Source organism: Dendronephthya gigantea, unplaced genomic scaffold, assembly GCF_004324835.1.
Source record: "Dendronephthya gigantea isolate DGI-Jeju-01 unplaced genomic scaffold, DenGig_1.0 000153F, whole genome shotgun sequence".
Lineage (NCBI taxonomy): Eukaryota > Metazoa > Cnidaria > Anthozoa > Malacalcyonacea > Nephtheidae > Dendronephthya > Dendronephthya gigantea.
Window position 1 is genome coordinate 425816 of NW_021163163.1, and position 27391 is coordinate 453206.

Sequence of the window (27391 nt, forward strand, 5' to 3'; positions counted from 1 at the left end):
ATTATATTAACTTTGGCGGAGTAGGGGTGCGGTATATTTTGCGGGCTAAAATGATAAATTTGCCGGGCTGAAATATATTTTAGCCCGCTGATCTAAGCCGATCAGAAGAATGACTGAAGTGTTCACACATTACATGATTTTTTATACAAAAATTGGGCATAAATGTGTTTTTGGCCCTCCTCAGAACTCATAGAGTTCAGTTCAGAGTCGGGCCAAGAACACATTTATGCCTGCGAACATCAACTCTATTGTTATAACATACGAAATTTGGGTAATTTATAAATCATGGAGTCCCCCAATGTTATGCGCAGAATAGATGTACAGAAGCCGCTGTAAACTGTCTAAAGAGACTTGAAACAGGGTGCTGGTTAAATACATAGCAAATAGCCCCTCATGTGTCGCACAATGACAAGTGTTATATGATCTCTTTTCTGTTTATCTTACGAATTGTCTATACTTAAAATATTTAAGTATTCACAATTAACACAAATTATTTCAGCAACATTCTGTACTAAGTTCAGGTTCTGCAGTTACCCCGTTTTCTGTATTATGGTATCTGCATTTATTATAGAAATTATATATATATTATTCTGCGAGGTTCATATATCAAGTATATTTTTTTGTGATGACTGAATTTTTTCGCCGTTCGATTGCCGAAAACATGTCCAGAATTTTTCGACAACGTGTCCCGAATTTTCGGACTTGTCAGGATGAAGTGCTTTTGTCGACTTCACGCTGAATTTTCTAAACTGGTTAATTTTATGGAGTTAGCAGACGCAACCACAGGAGAGAAAGCAAGCAAACAGAAGTCATAAAGGCTGAAAAATTCGTGGTCGGAGTAAATCCTGTGACTTCAGCTGCCGTACAAGATTAAGGCCTGTTTCAGACGCGCAACTTTTCATGTGCCGAACCTAATGTTAATGAGCTAAAATCTTTGTTTAAGTTCATTTGCATTCGATACGGCACATGAAAAGTTCCAGGTCTGTTCACATGGTGCTAATTTGTCACATCCTAATGATCTGCAGATTATACTATTAAGTTAAAAACTGGTCAGGACCAGACAAAATCCATTCATATTAGAAAAAAACATGCTCTGGATCAGCTCTGAACTTGGTCCAGGCAACCTTCCTCTGTGGGCCTCATTTTTGGCCTAAACCAGACTTGACTCAGATAACGACGTTCACACCTAGACCTGGTCAAGGCCACCTTTTGTGGGCCTGGATTTTGTGGCATATACCAGGTCAAAAAAATAACGTTTACACCTAGGCTCAGGCCTGGCCATAGGCTTTAGTGTAAACGTGGCTATAGCCTATAGAAACCTCAACCGAAATTTAATAGAAGTTTTGTATTCAGTTTAACAATTTTGATTAGCCATTCCGAAGTCGAAGCAGTGAACTGGTGATAATGAAGTTAATACTATCAATGACAAATATCAAAGCCCATATACTGTAATATCAGCGTTTGCATGGTGTTCATGTATCACCAGTCAGCGATGTATCATCATCATCGCTTGGCATTAAACAAATATACAAATAGTCAATATATTACCCCATAATTCAAAAGAAAATTATGTCCGAAAGACGGTCCGAGAGAAAATTATTACCTCGTACTACACACGTATATACATGTGTATAAAAAACCGAATATAAATTTACAAGGACATGCGATGTTGCATCGTCAGCTAACACAACTTGAATGGAAATGTCTGAAAGTCAAGTCAAGTATACCTTCACAGATCATTCATATATCTCTTTTGTACATCACATGTTTGTTCCAAGTCGTCGTCTTCTTCAGATTCGAAATATTCTTGAAATTCCTGGCGGATAGCGGCAAGCGATGGCAGGTCATCGCAACTTGGAATATTTAAAAACATATCGAACAGCTTGTTCCACAAAACTCTGTTCCAGGTCCTTGAATTGAAAAATAAACGATCATTCATTGTAGTTTTCTTAACCACCAATTTTACAAAATATAGAGAAATTTAGGATACGATTTCGTGAAACTGTGTAATAACGTCAATCACAGTAGCATTATTTCAGGATGTCTATGCCTACGACGAGGTCATTACGATGTCGCTACCCCGAAAACTACTGAAATCACCCATAACAATGAATTGTAAGCACATAAGCACTCTATTGGGACCCACAAGTGTATAAATGTTTGACATAAGCATTATGCAAGACGACAGTAAAATTTGTTTGTACCCCCAAATGATTTTTTGCCAATGATTTCAATTTACACACATGGATAACAATATTTAAATTTATACAATTCAAGTCATTCTTCACATGTCATTCTTCTCTAGCAAACTTTAAATTTTTGTAGGCCTATTTGCGTTAATCCACACGAGCAAAAAATTGCGAAGAAGTTATGCGCCATGCATGTGCATGTCTGACTGTCGGCGGTCATTGATGCAAATACTGTAAAATGCTTTGTCTATCGAAGGAAGTTATCAACTTTATTGGTCACGGACAATGAATCGTAGCATATATCGGCCATGAATTACGATATATGAAAACCAAGTTGAAGCCTGATCCTCATAGGTAAGAATGGCATATTTTATAATTAATGTTCTGCAGTTACTTCAATGTATTTTAGAACAATATGACAACTTGATTTTGAATAATTTCAATTTCGAAAGTTATATAGCGTCTTTACGACACCATGCATGTAATTTGTAAGGAACTAAAATCCTTGTGCACGAGATTTGTGAAACTAAGTGTATTTTTAATACCGAGCAAACATTGCATGGTCAAGCTTGGCAGAAATTCTAAAACATTAAAACCAACCTGTTAAAGGATTTCGTAATCTTCCAACGACCAGTCCTCTTTTCTTGGTAAACCTTCATGTAATCACCAAATATCAGACAATGTAAACTGCATAGCATGCCATAAGTGTCCACCTATATTGGAAAATAATAGACATGAGAAATCTTGGTGACCATGCATGCAGAGAATCAGCGAGTGATAAGAGCATGATCGTCAAGCATGATAGCGAATGAAGAATTGCATGGCGAGTGGAACTGCATGACGAAATTTGTATATTTCATGAAACTTTAATTAGGATAAAGCCCCGTCACACGATCCAACTTTGTTGGATCCAATCCACTTCTGACATATGAAATGTAGTTTGTTATCGATAAAGCAAACGTACTGAAGTGTTTTGTCTATTTTAGGCAATAAGCAGTTGTTGTACCACATTTGATGCTAAGTGATTTGCTGCCCATATACTTTGCAAGTCAGCAGACTATAAAATATCTATCAGGGGCCGGTTGTATGAAAGCCGAATAGCTCTCTACCCACGGGATAGTGATTTTTCAACTGGTCTAAAAATGCTCGAAAAGCGATAAAATTTCATCTTTGGAACAGACAATTAATAAAAAGGATGCTCGATTTAGGAACAATAAGATTTAATCAAAGTTATAGCAAACAACAGGCGATTTTAAAGCGATTGATCCGACAAAATCCATAAACACACCTGAGTTGTCCAAGGTCTTTGAGTTCTCATTTCAATGCATTCGAATGACTCGGTATTTTTGTCAACACTGAAACGCGTACCCGGGGGGAATAGCTTCAGATCAATGGCGCATCCAAAATCGATCAATCCAAGTCGGCATAATTCTTCATCGCTGCCACTAAAACATCAAGATTTCGTCAAGCTTATAGAAAAAAGGGCAACTATTCTTTAAAAGATTACATGCAACGTCAAAATTTCCGGATTACATGCGACGTCGAAGTTTCCCTGATTACATGCAATGTCAAAATTTCTGTGAAATTCTTGAAAGATAGGTTTTAAAGGTTTTGCTAAAAATCTTTGGAAACAATAATCATGAACCATACGACAAGGTATTTTTTTACAACTTATCTTGATTTATCCGGATTTATCATTGCCAAAATTTCGACAGTGTTAACCTTATATATAAGACTGTTTTCCACTAGACAGAAATTTGCGTGCGGTTTTTCAAATGATTGGTTTAGCGTGAAAAATGTAAACAAATGGGATAATCAAAACGAAATCCCTCCTTGTTTAAGAGCACACGAAAAAAATCCACTTAGCGCGCAAAATACAGCCTGTTGGAAAACAGGCGATAAGCAACAATTATAGGGTTATACAAGAATACTCGTACACATTGTCTTCGAGAACAACGAAATTATCTGGTTTGAAATCACCATGAATAATGCCACAGTCGTGAATGTTTTCCAAGATCCTCATCATTCCAATGGCACAGAAAAACGCGATTCTTTCGTTTATACTTTGTTGCACCTTGCATTCGTTGACGAAATCCTGCAAAAAAATTATTATGAAAAAAAATCCAATGTATACATTATATTATCACAGGGAATATTAGCTGTATATGTATTTTGAAATGTTTTAAACTTGAAACGTTTTCTTGCCCGATTTTCAGCTGTAAGCTATAGTGTGGAGCAGCAAGTTTTTACACGAGTATTTTGAGATACCAGTAGGTATTTTGAGATCTTACCAAGAATGTTCCTCGTTTGTGAAGGTTGGCGACGGCGCAGCTGCCATCGGCAAAGGAATAGTGATCTGTGGCGTTCATCACAGAAGCAATCTAAAAAGAACATCATTCAGATAATCATTCACTGGTAGCACTTGGCAAACCTTTTCAACTGGGCGACATTTGCGCAAAAACAAAAATCCATGCATTAACTTGATTGGTCTGCAAAAAAAATCATCGTAAAACAAAAGGATAGCACGAAAAAGTCGCGAATAGGAAGACTCTTAGATCAGAGTAAATTTTGAAGGTAAAATCCCCATTGGTGCAGAATTTATAAGATAACTTGATGATAATCACTTGACATGTTCCAACACATTAACATCGATCATAACTTTTTACAACTCCATTATAGTCATTTCTCTAAAGGTATTTTCATTAAGCACGAATTAAGATCTTCGCCCACCTCTGATTGAGATTTACCACGATTGCGCATTCTTTTCACGATCTCCGAACATATATAGAACTCCCAATCATTGGCCGGACGCTGTACCTAAGAGCGAGACAGTAAATCCAGTAAAGGATAATCGGGGTGGAAAGATATGAATTAAGAGATGGATTTATTAAAATTATATTTGGATCAATTATTTGGATTTTTGTGGATTTATGAAATTATAAAGTTATGGCATATATTCAATTTCTTGAGCAGTTTTTAGAAGACGTATATTTGATTATTTACCTTCAAGGCAACCTCTGCTGTGTTTGAAGTGGTAGTGTCAACTTTAGTTGCCGAAAAAACTTTGGCATACGCACCAGTTCCAGCAATGCTGTCAATCTTGAAAAGTTCACTACCTAAAAAATGAAGTGAATGTAAAAAATAAAACAGAAGAATTTTGAGATTTACACCTTATATTATTGAAATGATTTTTGAAAGAAGTCCGGAAAATACTTCTACAACTATTGCATTTATTGAACTTATTCCTAATAAGTTCTGCAACTAATGCATTTTGTGAACTCTGAGAAAGAGTTGGTTGCCATGTTAGATAAAAATCTACAAAACCAGTAACCAATGGACCACCTGCATAAAAAACCCATGCACTTATGATCTATAGGTACTTATGAAAGGAGATATATCATCACAGCTAAAACGAGCAAACTGAAATAGACCTTTTCGTTAATCACGTCACAACATTATCGTTTTCAATTTAGAACCACTTTAAATTAATATATTTCATGCATGTGTTGAAGAAGGATGACATATCCTTACATCCTTAGGATGTTTTGCATCTTTGCACGTGGCTCGTGAGATTAAAACTTGAAATCCATTTCAATTAAGGTGGTTCTAAATTTAAACGTTGTAACGTTAAAATGTTGTGATGTAATTACGAAAAGGTCAATTTCAGTATAATTGCCAAATTGCAGCTTCAGCTGCAAAATGTCGAATAATACGGAAAATACAGCCATGCGAAGTAGGCATTTTTTTGTATACTTTCGTATTACGGGCGAAAGTGTGTAACTAATTTAGTGACAAAATACAAAATTTGCAAACTTCTCTTCGTTATATTTTCCGTACTTTAAAATGATTCGCAGCCAAATTTGCCAATTTTACTAAGTTTAGTATGCACTTTTCGAAAATTCCCTTAGTCAAAATTATGCAAGTGGTCCATTATGCGTACTTATAAAGACACGATTGCTATTCTAAAATTGAGCCGTGGAATATGCAACTTACCAATGGAGACAACTTTGTTCATAGCAAACTTCGGTAAGACATTTTTTTTGAAATCGTGGTAACCAGGGAAAGAAGTGACAGGGTTGTGAAGCTGAGCTAAGAGCTCGTTACACAAGCTTGGATCAAAAGGATTGATTATCTTCAGGAAGGTTCCATTCATATCATGAACTGTTATATCCATATTCTTATTCGGACCCTTTGGAAATAACAGGAAAAATGAAAACTTTCAAGAATATTAAAAAATTTAGTCACAATAACATTACAAATTTTTTCAAGCAGGCTGAATTTTGAAAGCTAATTCTTGATATTGGATAGACTGCATGTACCTCAGATAAATTAGTTGTCCCGTCTTGTAGCATCGTGTTAGCTTGACTAACGATCGTTGGCTGCGTCGTTTGAGCGGATAAACCCGGTAAATAAGATGACGATCCTTTCGACGAACCAGTCTTAGCATCTTCATCGCTGCATTCGAGTATTGGGCTCAGACCTTTGCTATTGTTTGCATTATAGGGGGAATTCGAAGTCGGATTCGTGACTTTTGAAACGTTTGTTTCGTCGTCATTTGCCTGTATCCTGCTACAATGTAAGTTCTCCAACTTCGGAGGACTGAGATTACTCGAGAATGGGGTGGACGCTAACCTAGCAGCAGCTGTGAATTGTGAATGATTCTCCCAGTTATGGCGTGTTGTCTCATCCTCTGCAAACTTGGTTTCTTCTCTCGTGAGTGAAACGGGATTTCGATCGGAACAAACTTCGTCTAATCGTTCATCTTCTGCGTCAATTTCTTCCAAATCTTCCAGAGGTACAAAAGGAATACCCTCCGACGGTTGCAATATCCCAAGAATTGGTCTCTCGAGTTTTGTTTGACTGTAACCAAATAGAGGCCTGCAAGAGAGATGATTTCCCTGTTAAAATGCTCGAAAATATTTTCCTATTCAAACTTTGTATCCCAAGAGATTCACATAAAAGTTTTACTAGAAGGTTGTTTACTGCATGTATATGTGTGTTGGCTTTACGCTTAGCAGAAATAACTCCTGTGCAGCATATGGCTTTGAAGTTTAATAGCAGAAATGTACATGTAGGAAATGAATGTATTTCAATGCAAAAGTGAAACTTAGTTTTAACTGTTAAAACTAAGTTTCACTAGCTTTTGCATTGGAATAAATTCTTTTCCAGGCCTATATTTATACTTACACATTTTCTTGGTCTTCATCGCAGTAAATGCTAATTTCCTTCGCCTGACCATCTGTATTCTCCTTTTTTTCATAACCTTCACCTATTAATAGTGCCACAGATAGTTTATTAATGACCATGTCGAAAGTGTTTTTCACAAGAATTAATCTGGGGGCGGTTGTACGAAAGCTGGATAGCTGGGTGTCTCAACAACGGATTAAATCACCGTTCAGAAGCTTGTTTAAAAAGGGTCAAAATTAACTAAGAAATACTAAATTCCGACCAGGGGCGACATGTTAACTTTTAACCGTAGTTAGCGACAGAATTGGCCAAGCAGAGTTGTGTATTTCTGAGTTAACTGAGGATTTAATTATGCAAAGTGTACTTAAAGAGTTTTATACGACCGGTCCCGACATTTTAGAGCGATTGAAAAAATCACTTTGCTGCCCGATACATTACTCGTGGTTTGCACTGTTCTTCTCCATGAATATAAGCCCGTTTTCCACCAGGTAAATTTATTCGCGCGATGCAAAGCGATATCTGAAATTCGGTGATGTGATTGGATCGCGAAAAAATTCGCCGCGAAAAAGGAGAATCCCTTCCTTCTTTTTATCTGTTCGCGCGAATAAATTTGTGGAAAACGGGCTATAGGCGTGGCGGCGACGAAGAACTCTAGCTATATAAAGACTGGAACGTTAGATTTGCTACATACTTTAAAATCAAACGTAAAGACCGCCATGAAGGTCAACAGCTGAAATCACACCATCAAAAGAACGCCGGTCGTCTCAAAACAGCGTCAAGATAACAGCGACACGTTTCCGTTGATTGAGAAGATGTAGCTATCATGTAATATGTACTTACCAAATGGTATACCGCACCATCCCACGTTATCTTCATCATCATTTTCGTCATTTTTAAAATCATTCTCGAGTTCATCATCGCTGTTACTTCGGCCAACAGTCGTGTTAAACCACGGCATCACGTCAGCGAATGCCTCCTTCGTTGTCAACGTTGGCGATGGACCTGCGAGAAAAAAGACATGGAGAGAGTGACGACAAATGATGGAAACCACCTGTTGTTGTCTTCAGCGCAGACAGGGCCAGGATTCCTAAAGAAAGCTTGACAAAAGAATTAGAGATTGACAACGTGAACTCGATCATGTTCATGACTTACCTGCGAGATCTAGCTTATAACGTGGTAATTTTGGGGTGATGGTTTGAAGAATCCTCCGCTCTGACTTTTTACTCTCTTCGGCATGAAACGATTCTCTAGAAAAAAAATAGATTCAAACAACTGATTATTCTCTTTTACCCAATCGCCTAGTTTTTATTTGGCACACATAATTGCGTTGACTGACACTATAGGCCCTGTTACACGGTGCAATTTTTGCAATTTGCAATGCAATTCTTCTTTTGAAAGATGTAAATTTGGCAACAACCGAACTTCTGTCTTTATTACACTCCATGGCGTTTCTTACACTTACATTTTGAAGCCCTTTTCTAATGTAATCTAATTTACACCTCTTAAAAGTAGAATTGGATTGCAAGTTGCAAGAAAAATTGCAGCGTGTAACATGACCTTATAAGGTCCGCTTTCACCATAAAGGCGATTCTCCATTACGCCCCGCGCGGGCGAAGCGCGCTTTGTTTTTCAGGCCAGTCACGGTCGAATTGGCAGAAGGGTGAAGCGAACAGTAATGAAGAATATTGGATACACTCTGAAGTCGCAAAAGATGACTTGTGATAACCATGCACTAATACAGTCAGAAACCTAGACTTCTCATAAAAATTGATTTGGCCAAGTCTGATATAACAAGATGCATCTTTGAACACCAGGTAGGTGTGACCTTACCTTGAACGTGGTCCGGGATCAACGGTGGTTTCAGGTACGGGTATACTTTCTCTTCCAGGGATACAAGTTGAAGGAACGGCTTGAAAACTTTCAATATTCTCGGTAGCTTGGGGAATATTCTTAGAAACACTGGAAAGGCGGCAATTTTCTTGTGGTGGGAAGTCTTCACTAGCTCCAACATCTGTACTTACAATCATCCTAGATGCTGAAATGTTTCTTGCACGATTAGGTAAAGTGGTACCTCGGGTATCAGGAGGTGGGGGGATATTTTCAGCGTCGATATTTGGAATCAAACTTGGTGGATTTAAAACTCTTTTGCTATTTCGTAAGGTGTCACCCCGAGTGCCACAAGGAGGTGGGGGGATATTTTCAGCATCGATATTTTGAAACTCGCTGAGTGAAGAAGAGTGGACTTTTGGTTTGTCGGACAAAATGGTGCTTCGTGTATTACATGGAGGTGGGGGAATATTTTCATTGTCATGGAAGATGGGGAAACTTGAAACGGATTGGCCAATTTCTCTACTATTTTCTGGAGGTACGGACACAACTTGGGCACTCAACTGACGATGAGGTATAGCTTCATTGTCGTCCCACACACGGAAATCTTCGGAAAGCCGAGGAAGGGATTTTTTAGCGACAGTGCGCAAAGTAACGTTGCTTGCCTCGGCTTCAGGTGGGTGGACTCCGTCGAGTTGAACACTTCTGCATAGCAAATCTGTTGGGTGAGTGATACTCGGTTGTAATTCCTTCGTTTTTGGAATCCGTAATCGATTGCCTCTCTCATAATAAAGCCTCGCCATCAACTCTTCAGGTTGAAACTCCCCTTCGTAAGCATAAACTTTGTTTTTCGGGTACATGACGCGCTCGTTCTTCTCTGGCTTCACTTTTTTATTCTGTTCCATCTTCGCTTTGTTTATATCCTTGCGGCGCGGCAATCCTTGCTTCAACACCGCCATGTACTTTGCAGCGTGAATCTCCTCAAACTGAAATTCCTCGGCACCGGTGTAAACTTTTGACTTGTCGTACATAACCTTCACGTTTGGCGCACACGACTGCAATAAAAAAAGAGGGAAAAGGTGAAAAAATGACTCCTTAAATCCATTCTCAATTCCCCTACGAAATCTCTACGAAATTTCACGATTCTTTGTGGGCATGGGGCTACAAAATTCACCCCATGTTAAATGTTCATGGGCCTAAAAATCGGGCCTAAAGTTTGCAAAGTTAACATATTACTAGTTACTAGCGTGTTTTTAAACGGGTGACTCCAGTTACAAACATTGAGAACAGTATATTACACTGTATTAGTATTAGAACAGCTATTACGAACTACAGGTAAAATCTTTTGATATTCACAATATATACCCATTCATTATAGGTAGAAGATCTATATATGACCATTCATGTGCATTGAAAAGCATTTTTGAGCGGAAACGACATTGTTTACGAGGGCGAGGAGCTAAAATTCACCCTATATCAAGTGTTCACTGAATATTGAGCAACCGCGAGCCTAAAGTTTGAGTCAACATGTTCTCGAACAGGTTCTCAAATGGGAGCATGACTCCAGGTAAAAGCACCGAAAATAGAATATACAAGTGCAAGTTTGGGTTTCCACTTACAGAGAAATAGTTTGCTAGTGAAATTTTTGCTTATAGAATTTTAACAGCATAAATGACTGTTTTCAATTAACAGAGAATATGCATGAATATTGAATATCTCGCTAGGCTGGCGAGGTATTTCTCTGTAAGTGGAAATCCACCCTAAGTGTTACGAACAGTTGTTACAAACTACATGCAGATAAACTACAAGCTTTACAAAAATTGCATCTAAAATGTTTTTTATCTATATATATTAGACGAACTTCAATAAAAAAGCACCGATATGCCATGTTATCACAAGAGGATCATGCTAACTCTTATATTACCAGCATGTCCACGAATATTACGAATGGTATGGATAGAGTGGATTCATGCAATAGCCTCAAAAATAAGGAACGCATTTTAGCAGCCGCGAGGGAGATTAAAAAGTACTTACATCAGCAGTATTTTTAAGAGGATTATTAGACACTTCCGAGTCTGATTTTCTCACAGACAAAACCTGACTTCCTACAGTTTGATGGACATGGCCGATCTGGTCAGCATTTTCATCAACATGAATTTGAAAACTTGGTTGCGGTACCGCACGAGTCAGCGGGACAGTGCTACTGGGAGCTCTTCTAGAAGGGCCCTAAGATTAAAAGAGATACAAATTTTATATAGTTTTTATATAGTGTAGGTTGTATAGAGGTAAATTAAGGTCGGCTTGATGCAATGAAAAGGGAACCTCCGAAAAATCAGCGAAAAACAAAAAAACGTTTGAGAAAAGTTGTTTTCTCCATAACCTAATAATATCCGCAACTATAGTAATAGCGCATAAGACTCAGGTGTGTATATGAAATGAACATGGGGGATAATGCTACTCTGAGTCACCAACCGGGTAAGCTAAAAAATTAGCTTGACCATGCACGGTGGGAATCGAACCCGCGACCTTTGGTTTGCTAGTAGCTTAAGTCCGCAACTAGTTTAAGTTGATTAGGCAGATTATAGCCACAATCTTTACGAAAACATCTACACTAGACGTATCGACTTGTGATGTTACAAAAAACCGCGTCAACGAGTTGAACCTTCAATGAAAGACTGTTGCCTTTGGAAGAGAACCGTGCAGAATATGGACAATCCTCAGTAAAGTTTTACATAATTTGAACCGATTTTTTGAAACTATTGTAGGACAAAGATCGAGGTAGCTACATCAGTTTTATTGCCTGTGTGTATACAGTACAGTGTAATATGTATTTTACCTTTCCTCCAGTCCACTTTCCAGGCATGTTAATATTTTCCTTGCTCGTTAAACTCTGTGTTGGTGCTTCTTTCCATTCATTGCCACAGACTTCAGGAAGCTGCGATATTCTGTTCTCAACATCGTCGGAATCATGGTGAACGGCGAATCCTAATCCTCTCTTCTCGGATTTTACACCACCAGATCTTGGATTGGCCGCAATGACGGCTAAATAAAAACATTCAAGAAAACTAGTGTTGATTATGACGGTCGATAAATCAGAAATTGCCAATCAAAAATAACAAATGGTAGATCAATTTAATTCCGGTCAGCTTCAACGAGATTCATGCTATATTTTGACCAATCAAATATATACAAAGATTCCATTTTTCTAAGGATTTCATCAATTGGTCATGCATCACCTCTCTAGATTTCTAACTATAAAATATTTCCATGTGAACAGGGGTGAACAGTATGGTGTGTCTCTTTCTATATTTGTATATATAGCCTTTCTCACGATGACAAATATGCCGCCAATTTTGGGGTACTTTTTTTCAAAACCGTGAGACCTTGTAACGGCGACTGCCTTTAATTTTAGGCTGAATTTACTCTTCAAATGGTCTGGTGATTCTAAAAAAAAAGTGCTTTTCATGTTAAATCATAATTTTTAAACCCATTTCAGAAAATTGAAAGTACCCCAAAAAGGTCATCGTGAGAAAGGCTGATTGATAAAAATTTTGAACATGCATCTTATCTGCAATAATCAATCATTAAGCAAAAAGAATAGAAACTTCGTAAGAAGTAAATATAATTTTTTTGTTTTATATAATTTTTTTGTTTTACATTTTATCAAAATACTCCGTGGTTCCCGTTGAAATCGTCCTCTGACGTACAGTATAGTAACGAAATGGTTCTCGAAAAAAGATCTTACGATTCTGAGAAGCAGGTGTTCTAAGCACTCCAACCATCTTTTTCTTGCCCGCCGTCAAAAGGGACCCCAGAGCTTTGCGTTGATCCCCATGTCCAAAACCTGGTTGATTGTCTTCAGACGCAACGATACGTGCGTTTAATCTGTGTTGAAACCCTCTATAGAAAAAATATGAAATATTATATAGCAACCTCTTCGCTGGCTAAATATCCAACAAATCACACTCTTCATAGAGAACCCTTTTTATATAGCTTACGAGCCTCGCTGTAATCGGGATTTATTAGCCATTTGTTCATCAAAAAATGAATCCTGTGACATTTAATCCTGTGACAATCTAATCAGCGCGTTCTACAGGTAATTTGAAGTTTCAAATCCAGAAATTTGTGTGAAATCCAAATCAGGTAAAAAGAGCTATAAAACTAACGACCCAGCTGACATCTCTGGGTAAAGTGATCGAATAACAATTAATGTTCAAGCGTTAAGCAAATGGAAGTAATCGTGCATCGTATAGGGTTTTACAGTATAAAACTCTTTATCCATGCCATGGTACAATCACAGACCTTGGTAGAATCACGGTTCACTAATTAGGCATTTTGCATATCTTTAGATTGAAAATAGGTATAATAGAAATTTTGTGGAGATCGGCCAGGCCGACTTTTCGAAATTATACTCGAGGTCTGGATATTACATGGTAGATTTAGAAGAAAACTTACGTATGATGTTTCTGGAGCATCTCTAGCGGCTGGGCTCTTCTCTCAATCCCTAACGACAGCACCTGGTCGGCCTTTTGAAAATTCTCGACATTCTCACATGCAGATGCCCACGCAATGTACAACAGAGCGAGCTGAGAACACGCGCCACTCGCGTGTAAATAGTTGAATATTTCAAGAGGATCTGAACAACAATCCGCCTGTGAAATGGAAGATGAAACCACAAGTTAAGGCCATGTTACACGGTGCAATTTTTCTTGCAACTTGCAATGCGATGCAATTCTACTTTTGAGAGATGTAAATTAGCGAAGAGTCTTCCAAAAGTAAGTGTAAGAAACGTAAACGGAGTGTTATGAACATAAAAGTTTCGTAGGTGCCAAATTTAGATATCTCAAAAGTGGAATTGTGTTGCAATGTACACCGTGTAAAGTGCACCGTGTAACAGGACCTTTACAACTTCTTGCAAATGAATTCTGAATCTAGTGTAGCTATGTGTTTGAACAAAAAAGTTAGAATCGGTCATATATAGGACTTGGGTCTGGGATTCATTGACGCTAGCTTGCAACGCAGACTATATATTGGGGTATAGATACCCCATATATAGTCTGCGTTGCAGGCTACATTGACGCTTGCTTACGAAGTTTCTTAGGGATATATAGGTGATGGATGCTGATTCTGATGGATGCTTTATAGTCTGTTAATTGACTTGCAACGTAATTTTCAGTAATTGTATATCGGCAGCAAATCAACAATTTAGGCCAGTGCAGTATTCCATTATCAATAACAAACTACATTCCATACGTCAGAAGTGAATTGGTCCGACAAAGTTGGATCGAGTAAATGGGTCACTGAACACACTGGTTCCACACTCGCCAAGCCGATGAATTAATCTCTATTTATTTTGTGTCATATTTTAATTTCGTCACCATCTAGTTCAAAGCAATTGAACTTACATATTTCAGCCAAACGTCCAAATACCGTTCATCATTTTGATATCTGGAGACGTCTTGAAACTCTTTGATACAGCGTTCCAACAATGTACCAATTTCACGACCGCCTTTTGGTACGTTTTCTTCAGTCCACAGAATGTACCTAGAAATTATCGTGAAAGAAACGAAATTGAACAGTTTCGCCCAGTTTACCCCAGCAACATATATACAGAGTCTTTATATGCAGGGTGTCTGTATCGTATGATTTGGTCAAGGACAACAATTGCGTCATGATTTTTGAAAACTGTGCAAATTAAACACTGTATAGAAACAGTATTTACCAATTTCGTCATGATTTTTGCAAACTGTGCAAATTAAACACTGTATAGAAACAGTATTTACCAATTTCGTCATGATTTTTGCAAACTGTGCAAATTAAATACCGTAGAAACAGAATTTACCAATTTCGATCGTCATGATTTTTGAAAACTGTGCAAATTAAACACTGTATAGAAACAGTATTTACCAATTTCGTCATGATTTTTGCAAACTGTGCAAATTAAATACTGTAGAAACAGAATTTACCAATTTCGTCATGATTTTTGAAAACTGTGCAAATTAAACACTGTAGAAACAGTATTTACCAATTTAAAATCATAAATTGGTTACCTCAGCTGAGATTCATTTTTTGGACCAATATTTTTTACTGGTTAAAATTGATAACTAAAAACGTGGCTAAAACAACCAATTTTTTTAGTTCACACAGCAAAAATTTACATAAAACGTACCTGTACCAAATATCAAGAAAATCATCACCCTCATATGTTCGAATTTCAGCCTCAAAATTCCTTTAAACAGAAGATAATTAAAATATTTAGAAATGACATTGCATATATTAAAATAAACACTTTGTTGAAATGAAGAGCTTCCTAAATAAGTATAACTTTAAATGACTCTGGGCCTGAGTGACTTAATCATAACAACCATGATTTTATAGCCCACAGAAGGTTAATTTTATAGCCCACAGAAGGTTAACATTATCGCCATTTTAATGCACAAGAAAAATCTAAATGAAACAGTGAATCTTCAGTTTATAACAAACCAAAATGTATGTTTGGTTTCAACATCACATGGATTCAGCAAGGACCAAAAGATCCCTTCCTGTTCTGTGGTCCTCTAAGCATAGGCGTACGGGCCAGGGGGCAGAAATTTCGAGAATCATGAAATTTGGGTAAAGTTCAGCTGAAAATTCCGGCAAACTGAAAAAGAGTTACATGACCAGAATTTTTGAAACCAAATTTTGTAATATCTATCACATATACATAGCCAGAATTTTTGAAACCAAATTTTGTAATATCTATCACATATGTGTATTCTATATGGTCACTTTGGTTACACTTTCTTAAAAGCACATGTGGCGCTTAATTTGCCACATGTGCTAATCTGGTAATTGTTACAAATCTGGTAAAAGTTAAAATTTAGGAACATTGTACAATTAAAAAATTCCAGCTATTTTTTAAACAACCCCCCCCCAAACAAAGTTTGCTTCCCTACGTCTATGCCTTAAAGAGGTGTTATAGTGGCTTCTACACATTGGTTGTGCTTAAAATTGTTGAAATTTAGTATATTATTGTTTCATATTTTTCTGAACATTATAAACTCCAGCATATGCATATTAATTCATTTATGACTATAGCGAAGCAAAATAGTGTTACCAAATATTCTTCTCTTCCCAATATTTAAGCAAAGTGATTTAAAATGTAAACAAAGTGTCAACTGTTTATATTGTAACTGGTCAGCTCTAAGCTTTCAGAATGTATCTCCTTAATAGGAATCAAACCCATGTCTGCACATTTCAAGCTAGCTAATTGTTTGAAACCTAGTTTGTTTTATGTTGCTTAGTTAACCCTACAATCTAGCGGTAAAACCAACTGGAAAACACTCTTGTGACTCTCGGGATGTCAGAAAAAGGAGGAAACATTGTAATTCTGTAGAAATAATATATTAGGATATAGTTATTATTAATTATATATTTCATAAATATAAGCTATAGGTAACGTACAAGCTATATAAACTAAGGTATGGAAAGATTTGTGTACAGGCAGTAACTGGCAGTACAGCCTTTTATTAAATATGAGTGTTGGCCGACTCATAATTTAGGTAAAAAATTTGTCAAGGTTTGGTCTTGGAAATTACTTTTATAAAAACCATCATGACACGTATGTGTTGCTAGGTAATCACTTATAAGAAGAGTGAACTTCAAAATCAAGTAAATAGTAAAAGAACCTACTGCTTGTCCTTCTGAAGTCCCCAGTAAAGAGAATCGTCACTTAAGCCACATGGCGTCAACGCTGCTGTCAAGTTAGGAACCTTTCTTCCCTGTTTTATCGGTTGCACATTTTCCTTGCTTAATTCCCACTCTCTCGGATCCATTACCCTGAGTTTGAGAGTGATATTTCCAATCGAGAGAAGCGAAATTTAAAACATCTTTCAAAACAAAATATAAAACACAAAATACTATGGCGCCTAAATTTAAAATTTTGATGAACTGATTATGCGATTATGCCACTGAGCTATATATCTTATGAGCCCGCAGTATAGCAAAAAAGTATTCGGATTTTCAAATAATTTAGCCTTCAACCTCGTACCCTGGGCCTTCTGTGTTCACGGGGCAGCAACATTTCTTCAGTGACCCTGTACAACAATGAAATACGGATTATTAAACAACTTAATGCGTGTTGTCTTCCAAAGGTATTTTTGAGAAAAGGAAATATCCTATATCTACATGTTCTTGCCATGCAATCCCCTTGTAAATAGCCTTCAACGTTCTTCTTTTCATCAGTAAATGATTTAAAAAAGTCTACAACAATAATTCTATGACTTTGAGCAAGAGGCATTATAGCTATAATCTTTTGTTTATTAATATTGTGTATTCTTTTTTTTATACTATTACTGTGGTATAAATAATTAGTATAGACTTATGAGCGATCCTTCATTTATGAATATATGTATAATTTACGTTGACTCCGTGTTTTCCAAACATTTATACGCCGTGTTTTCCATGTTTTCGGCAGACTACGTGTTTTCCATAATTTTTGACTCCGTGTTTTCCAATATTATTACGTCAGACTCTGTAATTTTGACTCCGGGACTCCGGCTCCGAAACTCCGGCTCCGAAACTCCGGCTCCGAAACTCCGGCTCCGGAACTCCGACTCCGTGTTATCCATGTTGTGATGTGGCAACGTTGAGTCGTTGAATCAAAGCCAAAGCTAAATATTTATTTCACCCGCTCCTCGTGTTGCAAAATAAAGTTATCCTATTGGCAGAACACTCCCGGCCAAGCAGCTCAACATTGCTTCTGATTGGACGAGCATAGTAATTTGAATAATATGATTAATTCTTTCATTCCATTTCTGATGTTCAGGCTCAGGAGAAGAGAATTAATCATATTATTTAAATTACTATGAACGTCCAATCAAAAGCGTTGTTGAAAAACGTTTCTTGAATTCGGTTAAATACTTTAATCGGTTTTGCGCTTAGGACTGCTCGCTTGTGCTTAGGGCTGCTTGGGCTGCGCTAAGGTTTAGGTTGATAATTTGTCTGTTAAAACTGAAAACATATCACAACTGTTATATATACCCATATTTCACCTAAGAAATCAGAAATGGCTAAAAAGCCATGCACACTAACACAAACCATAGCCACAAATGGCAGACATAATCCCATAGGTAAATGAATTGTTGGGGGGGGGGGGGGTGCATGCTGTTATCTTGAAACGATATATATGCCTTATCTCTACTATAGTTAGAAACCAATTACGAGACAAACATTGGCAGTGGCATTGTAACTTTATTATTTTTCCAAGGTCTCTGTGAGATTTCCAATCATTTAGCTTCGTCGAGCAGTGCTTATGAAAAGTATGGCGCCACTTTTTGTCTGTACTGCTTGACTTTGCTATGTGGTTCGAAGTGTTAGCAGGTGTCTTGGGATATCTAATAACGTTGCAGTGTTATTTTCATTGCTGTTTCTATAAGAGCAACTTGCTTTGGCTATATTTAACTCTAAAAGTTTTTAAACCAGATTTTCAAAGAAAAGAATGTACTCCTGTGGCTGTTTCTATAAGAGCAGCTTGCTTTAGCTATATGCCTTAGCTTTGAAAGTATTAGTCCAGTTTCTCTGTCTCTGAAAAAAAAAATTGTACTCTTGGTGCTGTTTCTATAAGGGCAGCTTGCTTTGAGAATATCCCTTGCATGGTTCAAAAAATGTTGACTGAATTTTTTGAAAAAAATATTTACACTTGATGCTGCACTTGGTTTCGACAGTTTGTTGCTTTGGCTATATGCCTCAGCCTCAAAAATATAAATTTAATTCCTTGTATTTTTTTCCAAACCTTGTTTCTACAAGGGCAGCATGCTCTGGCTATATGCCTCAGCTCTGAAATGTGCAATGAAGTTTTCAAGGACAATTGTGTATGCCTTCATGCTGTTTCTATAAGGGCTCATGAAATATCTTTCAAGTTAACTCGATCCTTGAAATATGTGTGCACAGTTCGACAGCTTAAAACGAAACTATTAGGAACACTGCCTATGATTTGTCAGCAGAATAATTTTAGTTTTTGGACGAACGTAACTTGAATCTAAGCGCTCTGAACTCAGGCATTTTTATGTATTACTGTATTAGTTCGTCGATCTCATAAGCTTTATTCAGCTCTCTACCAGAGTTAGTGGGTTAAGTCTATAATAGAACAAAAAAATACACGATAACTTAGAAACACTTACTCACATTAATGCATGTTTTACTGATCAGTCTTAAACATTACTCAAACACGATAGCACACTGTAAAAAGACATGAACAATTTATACTAAAGTATGCCAAATTAACATTTAACCTGCACTGTTCTATAAATTTAAATGTCAAGATCTTAAACGCACCTACTTTGTAACCGGTTTTAGATATAATACTTTAATGTCTTCGTATATTAATGATGTACTATGTAAAGAAAACACACACGCTTTGTAATACATGTTTAGTGAAGTATTAATAAAAATAGGACCAAAATTGTCCGTCTCCTCTCTCTTGATTTCAATATCTTTAACACACACACACTTTGTTGTAATACATGACTTTGTTTTAATAAAATCTCAAGCTTGTGTACTTTGTGTTTAATTCCGGCTTTCGGTGAGGGCCTTTCTCCAGGAACTCTGGCTTCGGGTTTCCCCATAATAAACAGTGTCCGTGTGTTCGAAATCGTGTTTACGGTTGGTTTTCCATACGAAAATTGAACTTTTAACGAGTAAAATTGCATGAAAGCTAAACATTTCTGTTGACAACTTATATCCGCATAATTGGTGTGTCTCGTTATACTCGATAAAAAGTTTAAAATATTTTCGCAACCCAGTAGACTTTAATGTCTGACGTAAAACGCCCTCAGAATAGAAAATATAATGGTCTAATGGAAGCTGACTTGTACACACGGTAACTGGGTTCAATTCCCGGAACACTGTTCTTTGTCGCGATGAACTTCATCAGTGTTCTTCAGTTAAAGCATGCAAAGCTTCGTCTTTAGACTATAATTTCCCTTGACGAGTTGTTGATGAGCACTTTACTGATTATGAAAGACGTGATACAGCCAAATTGAAATGCAATACTTCCTCATCCTGGTGCTTATAAAAGAACGACCACATTCGCCAGATACGTGACTTTAAACGTGGAATATGTGTTCTTCAAGACTTCAAGATGTTCTCTTAATCACCACCTCATCCGTACTGATCATTTGGCTAATTCTCAAGATTAAAACGAGATAGTTGAATATTAATGAGAACGAAGAGACAATCCGATTGGCTATAAACTGATGCTGAAGATTCTTAAGCAACAAAATGAAGCGAGCTTGTTAAATCCTTACCTTACCTCCTGCACCTACTGTGAAGGGGCTTCCTTCTAGAACCAGCGCCTGATGCACTGAGATTACATTTTAACTTTATTAAATAAATATTCTTTTTAGTCCGTTCTGTCAGATCAAATTTTGTCTTTATTCATGTTGTCAACTATGACCGCAGGAAAAAACTGGACGGTAATTGTGATTCTTTAAACTGATGATATTTGTACTGGTATATGGCATCTTATTTTCTTATGTTCACGATCTCTGTTGCTGCCATGCTAGTCTTCCTGGACGAAATCTGTCATGCAGCTCAAGTTAATTCTGAAGAGTTAAGGATATCATGGTACAATAACACAGACCTTTCAACACAACATTCAGTGTTTTATTAGTGTAAGATAAGTTCGAGACGTGAGAAGTGTTTGTGGACCAGCCTCGTACCCTGGCGCTTTAATAGTAAAATATATAACGTTGCATCCAGATACTGTATAGAGTTCAGCTGAAAAAAGCAAGCGCGCAAGGGTGCTTGGGGAGGTTTGTTTTAGCGAGAATTTGGCAAAACCTCTCCAAGCACCCCCGCGCGTACAATAACTGAATGCAACATTATTTTTTACTATTAAAGCGCCTGGGTACGAGGCTGTTTGTGGACATAGTATAAGAGTGTCGTAAACTCGCCTCCAAATCAGTATTTACAACACTCGCAAATCTCAATTCACAACACAAAATCTCAAATTCTCTCTCTCCTCTCCAAAATGTACAACCTCATGCTTTTTTGCGTGGTTTAATAACTTTAATTCACTACTACGTATGGTAACACCGGAATCCTTGAAGCTCGTAATAAGGTGGTTGCACTATTGTCTGTTGCCCCACAGATTATATAACGTCTCAAAACGGATGTCGTTTGATTTTGTAAATAGACTGTGAAAAAACCTGTTGGAAATCCTCAATCAGTCGCTAGTTGATGGTCGACGGATGTTAAGTACATTGTCTTGAATTGAAAAACTTTGATAATGGACATGAATTTTATAAAAAATAATGCAGGGATATGAATTTAGCAATTTGAGTTAGGCAGGCGCTAAACGACGCGTTTCTGTCGAATATAAAATTCGTTACCGAATTATACGTCGAATTTATGTCGCAGAAAAGTAAAAATATCTTAAACAGAAAATTAAATATGGCGCCGACCAACCGTTCAGTTTTCCTTATCACTGCATGTTACAAAATAATTCTTTTGCAACGAAAGAGAAAATATTTAAGGTGGAACTTATTACTTCTTTATCTTAAGAAAAGGGCGTCACTCATACGCACATATTATTTGATGTTACTTCTTCTAACACGAAGCGTGAATGAATTGGTGATGGTATAGGCAGATCTTTTTGCACGTGCTGACACACTATTTGAATTTCGTTCTTATTTGTTCAACGGTGAATGGAAAGACTGAAGGTGGACTATATTTCGAATACCGTTCTTGAAGTTGTTTCAAGATTTTGCTGTACACATCCGCGTTTTTTTGCTTTTTAACATTCGTGAAAATCAATTTCCTCGAGAAATTTTCATCATTGACCATAATGTCGATCATGTCGTCTACATGCGATTCTTTCCAAAGAACCTTTCTACCAACTCCTTTAACTTTCTTTTTCCCTCGTTTCTTTCCTGGATTCTTTTCCAAAGGATCTGTCAGTTCAAGGTTATCGCTATTGCTGCTGTTTTCAGAAAATTCTTCGATTGACTCAGTGCGAAGTTTCTTGCGTTGCTCCTCTTCATGTTCAGAAAGAACTTCCTCTGCACAAGTAAAACAATATCCAACACTTTTCTGAGGAATCCATCCGGTTGTTGATTCTTCTAACTAGGCCAAACTACACTCAGCTCGATTGCAAACAAACGAAGGACACGTTATACAAGTATATTTCGTTGATGTTTTACAATGAACACAAGGTTACTCCATTTTGTCTGTTCTGTACAAAAATCGCGGCGCGAATTATTTCACGCAATAAATATCCAACATTCTGATTGGTTCAATATATTTTAACATAATTTACCTAATTATTTATTAGCTTCGTCTGAATTATATTCGTCGATTATTCGTCGTTTAATTTGAAGACGAATTTTCGTCGCATTATCCGTCCAAGCTGGACGAATAATGCGAGTTAGACGAATTTAATTCAAACTGTCGAATTCAATCAAATTAAACGACGCATTTCTGTCGAATAAAATAGAAGCAATTAAATTCATCTGAATTATATTCCACAGAAACGCGTCGTTTAGCGCCTGCCTCAGTGTGTCTGCAATTTTACTGACTTTAGAACGTAAAAGATTCCCGACTATAGCTTTCTGGGGGGGGGGGGGGGGGGGCGTATGATTAAGCACGCAAACCGCTCAGGAGAAACTCCTTTATTAAAGGCCCGGACGCGATTATTATTATTTCTGAATATTTAAACAGGATTAAAACTTCAGTTATTTACATAATATTTTTACAATAAAGTACGATGCAAGAACTGCTATCCGCGCTTGTCTTGTAAAACCTTTGCCTATTATTATAGCTTATATAATAGCTATTATATAAGCTATTATATAATCTATAATAAGATTCTTATATAATAGCTATAATTATAAGATTCTAAGATCACTCGGTGACGATAGTTGCCTTGGTCAATTACCTTGCCGTTCTGAAAATCAATGATGTGGTCATGTGTCCAAGCGTGGTTTGCGATTTTATTTAGATCCACTTTTATGTTGCTCGACATTTCTCTTGCGTTCCTTTCCCCAGGAAACCTGTGTTTATAGGTTGGTAGTATAACACCTATTATAGGACCTGGTGTTATAAATCTGAACCTTCCTGTATCACAAATATAATTCCATGAACAGTCTGAGCATGCAATTTGATAAACCTCGACATTGGTCTGGTATCGGGGGGTGGCCTGTCTTTAACCGATGGGAATATTTGTTTTAGTGTCCCAAGGGGCTTTATAATAACATCACACGTATCTTAAACTCGTTTTTGTCACTCTATTTGACGCTTTTATCATTGCATGTAATTACCCGTGGATGGCTAATAATGGAAATAAATATTTTAAACCGAAGAACGTCTGAAACTTTAATCATGAATCCTGGTTTCGCCTCTAATATATTTAAATTCTTTTCTAATATTTAACAATTTTTCGTGGAATGCGAGCTAAATATCGCTGTATCAAAATATTTTCAACATGTGACACCGTATATGATGACCAATGATCAGAAATTTTGAAATATTATTTCAATCGTCCCCAACCTCAATTTTCTCTAGTTTCTCGTTCATTCCTGCATGATTGTGCTTGTTTCACCTCGACAAATTCTTTCTATAATAACAACACGATACTGCATCTTCAATGACCGAAAACTTAATTGTGAGAACTTTGCTCTAACGTTATCGTGCCACTTAAGGTGGTTTTTGTACACAAGAACCTAGCGGGATGGTGATTTTTCTCTTACACTAGGTGAGCGTGAGTGTGGATTCAAAATATCCTGACAAATCCTTGCTTAGGAGTTAGGTCGTGATTCCTATCAGGGGGGGATGTTATTTTCCCATAACGCTCTCGACTTTATTTTACAGTTCAGGCGTATCATACCGTCATCTCATTTTTTGTTGCCATTTGAAAAATCTGGACATTTAGCTTGTCGACGTTTTTCTAAAAATCATAGTATGAGCGTCAAAATCTTTACACAGAGATGATTAAAAAATACATTTTAACCAACTCTACACATGCATGAAGGCTGGATAAAACTATATTGTAGTTCATATATATAAGAAACCTAACATGAATCAATAGAGATGTTGTTTGGCAAGGTGAAAGCCAGGAACCTACGTTTTTGGGAACTTGCTTTTAGTGTATAAATATCAGCACCACGCGTACCAATTTAAGCCTAGCCACTCGTAGCCACTTTGAGGAGAAGTCACTTAGCCTTGTCTCCTGACCGACAGTGGCTCTTCTCAGGCAGTGATTCTTCTTTTCAAAATGGTCCGTTGTTCGGAATCCACGAAGTATATTGACAGTTAAATATGTTATAAATCCGTGATTGACGTAATTATATCCTTGAAATTATATAGCTAATCAGAGAATACCCTAGAGAGTTCGACCTACAATAATAAAGTAGAACATACCGTACACTGCATGAAATGCGCCGTATTCCAAGGTATTCACATGTGAATACGGGTGTGAATAAAACACATATTGCAAGCGTATTCCGACATGGAATATTAGTGTGAATACGGCATCGTATTCTTCAGTATTCTAAGTGTGAATACGCCGTGAATACGCCGCGTATTCTGACCAATATTCACACTTGGAATATCTCACTTCTCACTTAATCCGTGTTTCCACAAAATAAATTCATCAGCTGACATTTTTAAACTTTATTTTGAATGCTGAAAAATTGAAGTGGAATTTTATAAATAATTTGGCGCAAAAACCAAAAAGCGCGCTTTCGAGTTTAATAAACATTGAACGAGGAGATCGTGCGTTTGTGGCTGTAAGAAATCTTTTTGGCGCTTATAAATAAGGGAAGAGAGTGAAGGATGCCAAGGGCTTGGTAAAGTCTGGAAACTCTGGTCGCAGTTAAAGAGCATGCCGGCGAGTATTTGTATGCTACGATTCCCACGAAGTCTGATGAAGAAAATGCGCGAAATAGAAATGAGATTGCATGGCGCGATTTCCACAGCACCTTATGTTCGCTAATACGTGTAAAATGATAACGAATATTAACCGTATTTCAAGGATTTTTTATTGTTCAAAACCGAAAACGCATATACTGTTTGTGCGTAAGGGACCTCTTCGGTGAGTGACTAAATATCGTGCAGTTGAATTCAATAGCCGGCCTATAGACTATACCCTATGACCATGTTGGGAGTAATCTCAACATTTTATTAACAAATTACCTGGTGATAAGAGGTTTGGGTTATGCGTTCGCAGCCTGTGCGAATTTTAGGCATTTATTGTCCCTAAAGTCTGTCCATTAAGGAAAATATCAATATGAACAAACATGCATAATCTTTAGGTTGCCATGTTAATTTGCATAGCAGTCATACACATTGCAATGGTAGGTTTATCCACAGTTAATGTGTTTTATCAAGGTTGATCAAATGCAATACTAAGGTTTCAGTCAATTATTTAAATTTTATACAGTCCTTAACAGATCATGTACATGTGATGGGTTACAACATTTCACATTTTATAAAATATTATTGGAACATCACAAATTGTTCAAAAATATGTAGCAAAAACACAGCCTATCATGAACTTCTACTAAGCTGTTATGATTTTCAATCTTTCATCAGCTGATTGTTAATTTATAAGCAATGTTGTTTTAGTATATATGAAACATTGCTCCTGGAGTATGTCAGAAATTATACTTAATAGTAAATTGTTGAGCAAAGCAAGTGATGTTTTTTCACTTGGTAAGATATTAAAAACTATAGGTGAGCAGATAATGAATCAGGAACTTCTTTCACTGGGTGAAAAATCCTCTTCATCTTTAGCAAAGTTAAGGCCAACTCTTTTGGGAATTTTCTCAATCTTGCAACCCCTGATGGCTAAAAACAATTAAAACCACCTTAAAGCAATTATTGAACAAAATACATAGCAAACTTTCCTAAGCTATAATAGATTATTATCCGAAAGGTTAATGATAATGATAAAAGCTGATGTTGCATGCATGGCCATTTGTTTTTATTGTTGTGCATAGAATTTATGCAGTGTAATGAAATTATAATATTCCTAGGAGAATGTATATGTACAATGTACAATGTACACACCATTCATATAATTTGGAAGCTAATCAATTAGGGTAAAAATGGAAACAAATTCTTCCATGAACTTAAAGCTGTATATACACATAGCTACTCCTAGTATGCAAACATCGAGAAGCTGTAGTAAACTCATCTACACTTTAATGGTATATTCTTTAAGTATTGTGATTATAATTTATGTACGGAAAAGTAATTGCAAACAAATGAGTAAACAGTCTCAGTTATAAATTATGATGAGGGCAATGTTAAAAGGCTTCACTTAAAAACACAGTCTAGCATGAACTTCTAAGCTGTTAAGATTTCTGTCTTTGGGCAGCTGGTTGTTAAGATTCCTATCTTTTGGCAACCAGTTCAATAGCTATTCTGTGGTAAATATTAGTGTAAATATAATTCATATATGCTAAAAGGAAAAATATAGGCCATTATTTTGTTAAAAAATATGTATTATATATAACTAAAAAACACAGTCTGGCTTTGATTTCTAAGCTGTTAAGATTTCTGTCTTTGGGCAGCTGATTGTTAAGATTTCAATCTTTTGGCAATCAATCATTAGCTATTCTGTGACAATATATAACAATATATATCTATAATATATAAATTTTGCCTAAAATATAAAAAACCCTCATGAAATGCACCAATGCACCTCATTTCAATGCATCTTGAAACGTCTATCTAAGGGTTATGTTATGTTAAAGTTATGATTACAGCAGCTTTCTGAATATTTGTGGTAGGTAAGAAAGTAATGTCCCTTTTCAGTATTGGCAAACTTTTAAATTTTGTTTGTATTGAGTATGGCTTTGAAATGGCAAACATTTGTACCTACTATAATTAGTGTGTGATGGAGGTAGGATTGATGAAAACCATCATACAATTTATTTATTTACAAGCAGGTACAGTTAGCTGTGTACAAATTAGCTACAATAAACACAATCGTAATCTATTTATATTAATAAAAACAAAAAAAGTGATGAGCCCAGCCGTAAAAGCGTTGGCCTCGCACTATTGTTGTTGTGTTGTGTTGTTTCAGGACTATAGTATGACATAACTCTTGTTATTATTAAATAACTTACCTGATTTTTAGCGCCGCCACAAGAATTATTTTGGGGCATCGCGAACATCTTTAACAATTCAAAGTTGAACAGCTTGAA

General features: G+C 36.7%; 1 protein-coding gene across 2 annotated transcripts; it reads right to left on the reverse strand.

Annotated features, from left to right (window-relative positions):
- Positions 1-218: 218 nt before the first annotated feature.
- Positions 219-17104, reverse strand: LOC114537184 (mitotic checkpoint serine/threonine-protein kinase BUB1-like). Of its 2 annotated transcripts, XM_028558306.1 has the most exons (20): positions 16875-17104; positions 15373-15432; positions 14609-14747; positions 13659-13855; positions 12949-13103; positions 12040-12245; positions 11238-11429; positions 9207-10258; positions 8529-8623; positions 8217-8378; positions 7377-7458; positions 6509-7067; positions 6183-6378; positions 5193-5305; positions 4920-5006; positions 4481-4570; positions 4127-4284; positions 3478-3634; positions 2790-2902; positions 219-1910 (listed from the first exon to the last, which is right to left on the reverse strand). In XM_028558306.1, the coding sequence occupies exons 1-20, from the start codon at positions 17015-17017 to the stop codon at positions 1730-1732; spliced, it is 4137 nt and encodes a 1378-aa protein (XP_028414107.1). In that variant the 5' UTR covers positions 17018-17104; the 3' UTR covers positions 219-1729. The 2 variants fall into 2 exon arrangements, with proteins under 2 accessions (XP_028414107.1, XP_028414108.1); XM_028558307.1 differs by lacking the exon at positions 8217-8378.
- Positions 17105-27391: the final 10287 nt, after the last annotated feature.

Bases quoted from the DNA above. Each gene is read 5' to 3' on its own strand.
- LOC114537184 (XM_028558306.1), bottom strand. From the start codon at position 17,017: ATGGATCCGAGAGAGTGGGAATTAAGCAAGGAAAATGTGCAACCGATA. The intron at 8,624-9,206 runs GTAAGGTCACAC...TTTTTTTTCTAG, and splicing joins GATCCCGGACCACGTTCAAG to AGAATCGTTTCATGCCGAAG. The intron at 1,911-2,789 runs GTTGGTTTTAAT...TTTCAATTCAAG, and splicing joins ATTACGAAATCCTTTAACAG to GACCTGGAACAGAGTTTTGT.